The 10,591-nt window shown below is 27.4% G+C and overlaps 2 protein-coding genes across 8 annotated transcripts; one reads left to right on the forward strand and one right to left on the reverse strand.

Moving 5' to 3' along the window:
* Positions 1 to 1,401: 1,401 nt before the first annotated feature.
* Positions 1,402 to 7,387, reverse strand: LOC100883550 (protein zyg-11 homolog B). Of its 5 annotated transcripts, none has more exons than XM_012284678.2 (10): positions 7,249 to 7,387; positions 6,230 to 6,480; positions 5,827 to 6,058; positions 5,547 to 5,741; positions 5,066 to 5,460; positions 4,852 to 4,997; positions 4,363 to 4,751; positions 3,875 to 4,244; positions 3,427 to 3,766; positions 1,402 to 3,337 (listed from the first exon to the last, which is right to left on the reverse strand). In XM_012284678.2, the coding sequence occupies exons 2-10, from the start codon at positions 6,360 to 6,362 to the stop codon at positions 3,192 to 3,194; spliced, it is 2,346 nt and encodes a 781-aa protein (XP_012140068.1). In that variant the 5' UTR covers positions 6,363 to 6,480; positions 7,249 to 7,387; the 3' UTR covers positions 1,402 to 3,191. The 5 variants fall into 5 exon arrangements, with proteins under 5 accessions (XP_012140068.1, XP_012140069.1, XP_012140067.1 ...); XM_012284679.2 differs by lacking the exon at positions 7,249 to 7,387 and adding an exon at positions 7,038 to 7,176; XM_012284677.2 differs by lacking the exon at positions 7,249 to 7,387 and adding an exon at positions 6,983 to 7,055.
* Positions 6,960 to 10,171, forward strand: LOC100883996 (PP2C-like domain-containing protein CG9801). Of its 3 annotated transcripts, XM_012284672.2 has the most exons (8): positions 7,374 to 7,512; positions 7,589 to 7,653; positions 7,843 to 8,151; positions 8,229 to 8,455; positions 8,518 to 8,718; positions 8,788 to 9,085; positions 9,152 to 9,641; positions 9,771 to 10,171. In XM_012284672.2, exons 3-8 carry the CDS (start codon positions 7,985 to 7,987, stop codon positions 9,981 to 9,983), a joined length of 1,596 nt encoding a protein of 531 aa, XP_012140062.1. In that variant the 5' UTR covers positions 7,374 to 7,512; positions 7,589 to 7,653; positions 7,843 to 7,984; the 3' UTR covers positions 9,984 to 10,171. The 3 variants fall into 3 exon arrangements, with proteins under 3 accessions (XP_012140063.1, XP_012140062.1, XP_003703149.1); XM_012284673.2 differs by lacking the exons at positions 7,374 to 7,512; positions 7,589 to 7,653 and adding an exon at positions 6,960 to 7,099; XM_003703101.3 differs by lacking the exon at positions 7,589 to 7,653 and having other exon boundaries at positions 7,376 to 7,512.
* Positions 10,172 to 10,591: the final 420 nt, after the last annotated feature.

The following is a 10,591-nucleotide window of genomic DNA, read 5'->3' on the forward strand; positions in this document are numbered from 1 at the left end:
TAGTAGTTACAAAACGCTTATATTAAAATTGTATTTTTAATATAAACAAAATTTAGTATTTTAACTATATTTTTATTTGTGGAAAGATATAATTATATAGAATATAATTATTTATAAAATTATGAGAATATAGTATTTATTTCAATTTTGAATATAATGGGTATTTCAATTTGTAATACAGAATATGGCTACGTGCATTTTAATATTAGATACTGTAAGTTTTTGTGCATATCTTATTTATAGGTTACACAAAACTTACATATTTATATGAACATGCATTACATTATAATGCAGCTAAGGTGTTTAAGTAAATTCTTATGATATGTCCACAGAAAAAAAAACTGATACGATGGGGAAAAAAAGAGAAAGAAAAAACCTCATGTCAAAAGAAAAAAAAAAGATTGGACAATGATGGGCACAATTAATCATATTTGATTTAATAAATCTTCATATGAATATTAAAAATGTAGATCAGCGATAATTTGCTATTGCAGTTCAATTATGCTTTTTATCTCATTTATATTGCAATCTAAGGAATTCTATGGTATCAGCCTTTATTATTTTTCAGGAACTTATTATGAAAAATGCATTAAATGTCATTTCAGTCCCAAAAGAAATCTTTGTTACAATTATATCTATAATCATAAATGTGTTATGTATTCTGAAAAGCTGAGGTTTATTTCACTTCAAAATAAATAGTCACTTTTTTTATACTCTACATGTATAATTGTAAGATATTATTTTTATATCCTCCACAATATGATAACTTTCCTCTTTCTCATTGTTTCTCCAATTTGTAATACTTTAACACTACTAAATTGGTCAGAATAATAGTAAAGTTCTTTTTGAAATCAAATCACCTCTGTCTTAAAATTGACATTCATGTTTAAGAGTAATTTGTATATTCATGTACTTTATTAAAATTTGTAATTATTTTTTCTACTGTTAAAAAAAATAATAAAGATATAAAAATATTTTAAATTGCATAAAAATAATGATTGTTAATAATAATGATGATAGCATTAAAATATATTAGGCTAATATCGAATTGTATAAAGAAGAACTTTGTAGTATACTTGATGTCACAGAAATATATTAATAGTTTAGGAAATGATTTTAAGAAATTATAATATAGCAATAATAATTTTAGAAATATTTTTGGTATGGTATAAAGGCTGATACTGGTATGATAAAAAAAAAGTAAAAGTGATGAATTATGTAATTTAAATGGTACTATTAAAATGTACTATTAATACCTGTAATATATATTTCTAATACTTATTTAACAATAAAATTTCTTTTGTTATATAAACATAATTAAATATGCATCTGAAATATCGAAAGTAAAGGGAAGAGTTGAACTGCAATGTAAATATCTAGAGTAATATCATATTACTATAATTTAAATAGTAACTTTTGTATGCATAGTAAGTGAAAGTTGCTAAAACTGTAAGTTCTTATAATTCTGTTATAGAATATGACGTATATTGATACTAATGTAAGCAACTTTCATTTATTTATTACTAACTATACATCCTCAATTTTATCTCAAACACATTGCTACTAATTTGTAAGACGCGTGTAAAATGTTTTTAAACCATTAATCCACTACTATGATGTTAGGAGGAGAGCCAAGTTTTCACATATTAATCGAGCTACATTTCGTAACGTTACTTCCATGTCGCTAAGTATTTTGCAGGTGCAGCGCAGCATCAGCATCAATTGAGTGATAATCATACAAATTTCACGAACAATTTTTACGTTCCATTAAAAAGAAAAAAAAAGAGAAAAAATAATTAAGATATAAGTGTAACATAAATGTAATATGATTGGGTGATCAATAAAGATTTTCTTGGCTTAAATTTTGTACACTATTTTCAAGATTTATTTATATCTGTGTTAATATTATAAAAAGCATATAAAATTAAAGTCAAATTCAATAGATTAGTGATTTGCGTTTATTAACATCTAGCAGCGTTTAAATCGATACTTTATATATTTAAAATCAACAGTTAAGGTCATTGGAAAGATAAATTTTGTTTGTACAACTGGCAGTATTTTAATAATAGCTATAATCATATTTATTTATTAGAAATTTGTATCTTTTCATATGTCTAAGGGCATATAAATGCACAATTGATTTCTGAAGATGTTGCAATTAAATGGAAAGATGGTAAGTATTAACAAAAGAAATTGAAGACCTGAATTTAAAATGTTAAAAGTGTAATATAACAAAATATTTAGTAATACATTTTATAACGCTTATATATAATAATAAAAAAAGATATTTCTTAAGAATATTGTACTTATGAGATTCTATTCTAATTACTATTTGTTCACAATGTCAGCACCAATAACATTTAGTTATATGGATTTTGAATAGTTCGACTAACACTGTTAGTACTGTTTCACGATCACGAAAAAATACATTATATGCTTAATTCTGAGACAAATAAAAATTAATTCTTTTAAAATTTCGATTAATCATACAAATATCACAATAATATAATTATTCAGTTTATTAGACTGAAATCTTAAATATTAGTTACAGTTTTAACTTTATTATATTAATCGGCGTTGTGTACAACAAATAATTAAATTAATTCTTTATATATTAGCACTTATTTATTACATTTATCTTTTATATCGATTTATCCATTTTAAAGCATACTATTATTAGACATAATAATGTAATTAACAATTAAAAAACATAGTGACAATAAAACATTTAAAATTTTTCTTTTTCTAAGCTCAATGTATATTTTTAAATATTTAATTATACTTTTTTTTACAATAATCAGGTTTTAAATGTAACTTATGCTATGTATTCAACATATGTACTTTTTTAACCGACTTCGAAAAAGGAGGAGGTTACTCAATTCGATAAGTATATATTTTTTTTTTTTTAATATAAGGCGATGCTGTCCTATAAAGTCTATGCATAATATGTTTTATTAATATATAGAGCTATATTTCATAATTCAGGTCCTCAATTCAAGTCTACAGAGTTTAATATCAATATTATGGACTTGATGTTTCATGTTAGTCCTTTTTGATAATTATCCGTGTTCATATAATAATTTGAATTATTTGGTCTAAAGAACAGGACATAAGATTGCATTGAAATAAACATTGACTAGTATACCAACTTCATGGTACGCAAATTTTGTTTTGGAAGGCAATAGTGATCGTTAAGAATTTAATTCAAGTGTTTTAAGAATTGAGCGACACAAACTTTGTAAATGCGGTTTTGCTGTTTGCTCTGTATGTGTACTTTCGAGGTATTTCAGTATCTCTACTCCTCCTTCTCTAATTAACATACTGCAATAACGTTTCGCTACAAAAATATAATAATTAATATAATTAAACGTATATGTTAATTATTTGAAACTATATTATCTGCAAAACAATTATTTGTCTACTTACGATTTTTTGTGCATACATTATGTATTGCCCAAACTGCCCAAAGTTGCACAGGATATGCGTCGGAACAACGTAAAAGTGGAAAGAATGGATGGAAACTTCTGTATGCAACCATTTCTCCTTGAGGTGTTTGCCAATGAGTTACAGTATAACCTAATTGCTCTAATAATCCATTTCTAGTTGGAACTGTAAACATTGAGGTCCATGCACGTGGACCATCACTAAGCAAATGTGCAGCAATACCTGCCGCAAAATAGGATACATCAATGTGTGCTGATGTTAGCAGCACAGAAAGCATAGAGATGAATTTAGGTTGCATTAGCCTTGGTCTTAAATGAACAACCTGTAATGAGTAATAAAATATTATGTCAATAACAGTATTTATAATCATATTATCTTAACTGTTGGTTCTTTCAGCCATGTAATATACTACATGAATACATTAAATTACCTCTGCTATATTATTCAATAAACCAAGTACTTTAGTTTCAACACTAGACTCGTTTTGAAAATTTTCCAGCATTTTAAGACATAATTCCATTCCACCTTCATCTAGAAAAACTTCGCATGTTGTAACACTTTCATCAGTTAAATTCCACAATGCACTTAATGTAAATTTCATTGTTATGTCTACTGATTTAGTTTCCATTTTAGATTTAACCATTTTGAGTAATTTAGACATGTACATTGGTTCAGCACCAAGCAAAGAGGTTTCTACTGTTGATATTTTTGCTGCTAGTAATGAGCAAATAGCGACAGACATACGATTCATTGAGGGATCATCAAAAGTTAATAAGGAATTTAATACTAATTTTGCACATCTGTGAAAATAAAAGGTAATTAAGCTGAAGAGTATTTTATACATTTAAATTGTATCACAAGTAATTCACGTTTAAATTTTACTCTAAAATATTTACTGATATGAAAAGTTTTAATTACCTATATTTGTCAAAAGTAACCTCTTGCAGAATTCTGTCACTACATAATGTCAATAAAGTATTCATTTGAAGTCGATGGTTAGTTGGATAAGTTTCCATAGCTATCATTGTTAATTCAACAACTTGTTTAAGTATTGATGGATGAATCATAATAGCAAATTCACCTTTGGTGAGATTATAAAGGCATGCAGTACACGGCACCTGTACCCGAACTTCCTGTGGATATTCTCTCATTCCAGGTAATATTAATTTTATAACATCGACTCGTGATTCAAGGAAGTTGTGTGTTAAACGAAACAAATTAAATAAACATTTTTCAAGATAAAGTGGTCTGCATGTATACCTCCTAAGAGCTTCCAAAATTTGTGATTCTGTTGCTGTGCCACTGACCTAAGAAGAAAGATACTTGATATTCAAAACTATTTTTTTTATATAAATATTAATTTTATATTAACAATTTAAGATGATAGAGATTATGCTTAAAACTTACAACAAGTTCGGGTCTATAATCTTCGTTTGCTGGATTTATTAAGCTGTCATCATAACAAGCATCTGTACTTACAAGTCCCAAAAACCTTAAATGTGGATGTGCTTTAATAAATTCTTTTAAATCTTTTGGCTCTATATCAGCTTTACCTATAAAACATTAAAAATTATATTATTTATTACTTAAAAAAAAATTAATTAGATTATGAAATACTTACCAGATAAATCTAAGCTAATTAAATGTGGCATGCAATGTACAGCTTTTAAAAAGTCTGTTATTTTTGGTTTCGCAGGACCTAATACACAATTAAGAGCATGCATATCTTTTTCATCTGAAATGTCTAAATTTCTTAATTCATTTAACTCCAATAATACTGAAATTAAATTTGCACTGTCGTTTATCTTCAAATTGTACATATTGAGGGTCTTCAGACGGTTTTTACATTTTTTTAACGGTGTTATATCATCAACTTTTGTACATGAGATATTTAAACTTTCTAGAAGGGGAAGGTCCTCAACCACTATTTCCAAACCATGTTTATTAAACTCTGTTTCTGATACATTTAATATTTGTAGTGCTCTCAATTTGCTTAATGTTACTACCACACAATACCTGTTATGAAACATGAAAAATAAAAACTGTAACTGTGTAAACAAAACATTTATTTTCAATTTTAATTGTTTATAGTTAATAAATACCGTGAACAATCCATGAAACTTCCTTTTGCCACGCTTAATGATCTAAGATTTTGTATACTCCAGTCACCCAAACAATTTATCAAATCGTTAACAGTTATTTTTAATCCATTTACCACTAAATTTACTACTTTATGTTGCTTTAAAACTTTCAAGCCTTTTGCTGATAATGTAGATGCATCTTTTAACTGTACATGTCTAAAATATAAACCAAATATGCTTAATAATTTATACTCTTATTTTTTGATTAAATAGATAGAAACAATAAATAACTTGTAATTACCTTAATCTAGTGGACTTTGAATCAAAAAGTGTAATAGTTAAATCGGATAAAATTTGATTTTCACAAAGATTGGACAATAATTGTTCTGAAATTTCAGCCGGTAAAAAAACATCGGGATATTTAAAACTAAGCCTTCTAGCTGAGCTCGACGATCCATCATTAGACGCCCTAGCTATTGTTTCACCCAAAATATCTATATTATTACTGTTCATTGAAAAATTAACTTGCTGATCTAAAAGTTATATGCTTTATAATCACAAATTATTATGCTAAAACAATTTTCTATTACTATCACAGATTAGTTAAATAAATTTGAAAACAAGAAATAATATAATTTAAAATATATGATACTTAGATAAACATTTATTTTATTTTAATACTTACAACATACAAGGTTACTTACCACAAGTTGTTGGATTCAATGAACTTGGAGAATGTTCTCCTGCATCATCAACATGCACTTCGCACAAATCCAATACATTATTACAAATAAAATCTATGCAAATTTTGAGAAGGCTTTTCGGAGACTCGCACATTTTATATATTTATTTACATACAAATGTCCTTCCAGTATTTCCTTTATTGCTCTTCAATCATTTGATTATTTCATATGGTTTAACATTTTACTTCTTCACATTTATTTCAATGAATCTTCTGCAACATATGCACATCTATATTTTCAATATGTTATCTCCTTAACATTACACGTTTAACCCATAAAAATACGTCGCAAATTCGAGTGAATTAATTTACTTAAAAATAGTTGTCATTCGGAAAAGTGAAAACAAGTCACATGCAAGTCAAGTTTCTTATAACAACAAAGTATTAAAAATAAGTTACAGCTGTTTTGTTAAAAAAATGATTTATAATTATATGTGGAATGGTACCTAAGGGAAATGTCAAAAAAGAACTATACGCATAATTTTATTTGTAGCACGCAGATGACAGAATTTTAAATGACGATTACGTAATGACAAGTCCGTAGAATGAAATAAATATTTGTGTCACTATGCATCTAAGCACATTGCGTATAACACACATCAAAAGAAATTCGTGATATCATAATATTACTTGTTTGATATGACAAATTTTAGCACACGAATAACAATATTTAAAAAAGAAGAAGGTTCAAACTCTCGTATGGATTTTTTCGTACAAATACTGTTGAAACACAACTTCAGAAACAACCGCGGAAAATAGTAGTCTCTCACCTGTGGAGAGAACGCCATATTGACTTGTTAAATGTCAAAACAGATTAAAAAATCTAAATAAGGTATAGTTATACATTGTTGAATACGTGAATGTGATTATTAAACACAATGATACAACTAGAAATCAAAGATGTAAACCACAATCTATTTGTCGAAATTAATTTTAAAAATCATTTTATGTGATATACGGGATGGTTTTGATTGCACATACCTTGATATTATAGTAAAAATTAACATTTCTATTGTCCTTAACAAATAATTTATCAATTGAAGCGTGCATGAAACTTAAGACATACTTTAATAATTAAAAAAATATTTTATTCTGAGAAACATAGTGAAGTAAATGTAAATTCTGCTTTTATAAGAGAATTTATCGGTTATTGACACATTATCAATATGGCGGTAAAGTGGAAAACGATGTGCTTTTTCAGTCTGCACTATGAGTTCATTCCTGTACTGTAAGAATTTTTTTCAGGTAAAATTATAATATTTTTATAAATACTGTTTGAAAGTATTTTTTTTTTGAATTTAATTACTATTTTACATTACAGAATTATAATAATGTTCCATCCTAAAATTAAAGGATTAAAGGATATCACACAAATTGATTTAAAACGTAAACTTTCAATTTAAAAAGTTGAATTATTGTCATCTTGATTATTGACCACTTTTTTTACACATTTTTTTATATATGTACAAAAGTTATTAAAAATAGAAATTTTTTGTTAATTGTTTTTACAATAAAACTGTATAATTTATAATTGTTTATGTAAATATATTTCTAATTTTTTCTTTTCTTTTCAAGGTTTGAGTCAGAATTAAGTTCCTTGTTCTAAGATCATGGATTAAATTTATTGATAAACATTAAATACTTCGTAACATTATGTTATATGACATCTGACATTGATTATTCTTTTACTTGCACATAAATTTAATTTCATAAAAGAATGCCAAGTTTACGTAAAAAAGTTGCTGGTTTCATGCGACAACTGTCTATTAGTAACTTGGCTGGAGCTGTAGAAAATATAGGTCAAGGAGAGCAAACATTACGTAGTCCTCGATCAATGACACAAGATTTTGCAAGTGGTTGCTTTATTACACGATATCTCGATGGGTAACATTTTTTATAAATCAGTGCTTATTAAATAATATTGCGTGAAAAACATTGTTACATGTTTTTAATGACTTTAGTCTAGAAACAAAACAAGAAGGACCTGCAATTTTGCATGGTAGAAATCCAGAAGAACTGCCTATTAGACAACTAGGAAATTTCCAGGAAGATAGAGATATATTGGCTGCCCATACCGGTCCAGATAATGGACTTACAACAGTTAATTCGCAACAAAGGCATTTAAGTATTAATGACATTGATATAGATTATATTGATATGTTAGATCAAAATGAACAGTACAGAAATAGTAAGTATTTTGAATATAAATTATATTAAAAACAGAAAATACAATAAGAATTATTTGTTCAGCATCTACCATAACAACTCCTACAATTGCTGGTGTTGTTGATTGGTTTAATCCCCATGAAATGGCATATGGAATTGCTACTACATTATATGAGAAAAATCCTACAAATAACATAAACAATGGAGAACCGATTGCAGATTGTTTTGGAATTGTAGCAAGATCAAATTCAGCTATTTTAGCACTTGCTGATGGTGTTAATTGGGGTATGATTATTTTTTTCAGTAATATAAGCTTGAAATAAACGTGTATGTATAATAAAATATATTTACTAGGTACCAAAGCAAGTATTGCAGCTAGGTCTGCAGTACATGGAAGTATGGAGTATTTAAATAAAGCACTTTTTACTCCTTCCATTAACAATGAAATGACAACAACGAAAGATGTTTTTATATCATTACTTCGATCATTCCATGCTGCACATTCGTTAATTTTGCAAGAACAAGGAATGCTTACAACATTAACTGTTTGTGCAGTTCTTCCACTGCCAAACCCAAGTTCCAATACAGGACAACAAAAATATATGGCTTGTACTTGTAATGTTGGTGACAGTTTAGCTTATGTATATTCAAGGTAATATAGATAGGAACTTCAAAATTAGTATATTATTCAATATAAAAATAATATTTATGTCTACAGAAAAACAGGTGTCAGAGAAATAACAAGAGGATCCCATGACATTCATTGTATGCGTGATATGCGCGATGCTCTTGGAGCCTTAGGTCCAGTAGATGGTTCCAATCCCGAATTAAACAATTTAACGCTTGCAATGACAGAAGTTGAGAAAGGCGATATTGTATTTCTAACTAGTGATGGGATTTCGGATAATTTTGACCCTGTAGTTGGAAAATTTGCTATTTTACCATGTCACAATGCTGTACTTGATTCAAATGTAAAAGATCATACCGAGGGAAGATCAAAAACGCGTCGAAAATCTGCTGAAAATTTAAGACATACGGAATCTGGGAATAGTAATAAAAATAAGTCTAATTTGCCCGTAGTGGAAGCGTATCAAAGGCACGAGCTTACGCTTCTTAGAATGGAAGATTTGTTACGAAGAGGTGTATCTGGAGAAGGTCCACCCTGTAACAGTGCCAAACATCTATGCGAACTCCTCTTGGATTTTGCAGTAAGTTGAATATTATATAATGCTATTGCATGCTATTCAAATTTGCAGTAAATGAAATTAAAATTGATTAGATAAGGCAGAGTGCTAATTTTAAATACTAACAGAAGCTTAATTGTTACATGTAACAAGGTGCGTATAACTGCCGCCAAAAGACGAATTTTGGAAGATACAGATTTATACTATGCACAAAATAAAGACGGACAATTAATTCAACTTTCCAAACAAGAACAAAGAAGTCGACGAATAAAAACTTTGGACAAGGTTTCCATGATTCCTGGAAAATTAGATCATGCAACAGTTGTAGCATATGTAGTCGGATCTGTTGATTCGGATTATAATTAACTGTGGTAATAAAGTTTAGTTTTTATTTGTAACAAAAATAATAAATTAGGATGATTTTTTATGGTGAGAGATTTCTCAACAAATTAAGTTAAATTTGCAACATTAAGTTAAATTTATTACAAAATTATGTTGTTTATACTATTTTCTTTTTTTGTTATTTAAAATAAAAAATATTTCTGCTTTCTGTATATGTTAACATCTCTTTAATTATAAATCCAATTTATGAAATCGGTACATATAATGCGTATAGTTATTATATCTACATATATCGCATATATTATATAAATAATCCAAAAGTGCGTCAAATGCGTTAATGAAAAATTGCTTTTAAAAGTTTTAAAATGGATAACAATTTATAATTTAGGTGGCTATAAAATAAATTTTAAATTTGTTTGTAATTGAATTATATGAAATATTAATGTGTATTTAGATAACAAATATTTAACAAATATATTTTATTTAAAACCTTCCAAATTCTATGGTATTCAAAATCACCACTAGTTTCTATTCACCGATTGGTTATAAATAAAGCATTGACCAATCAAGATAAAGATTTCGCTAAATGATCGTTGTAAAAAGTTACAGTACCATAACCGAGGTGTCGCCAA

Source organism: Megachile rotundata, chromosome 3 (assembly GCF_050947335.1).
Source record: "Megachile rotundata isolate GNS110a chromosome 3, iyMegRotu1, whole genome shotgun sequence".
Classification (NCBI taxonomy): Eukaryota; Metazoa; Arthropoda; class Insecta; order Hymenoptera; family Megachilidae; genus Megachile; species Megachile rotundata.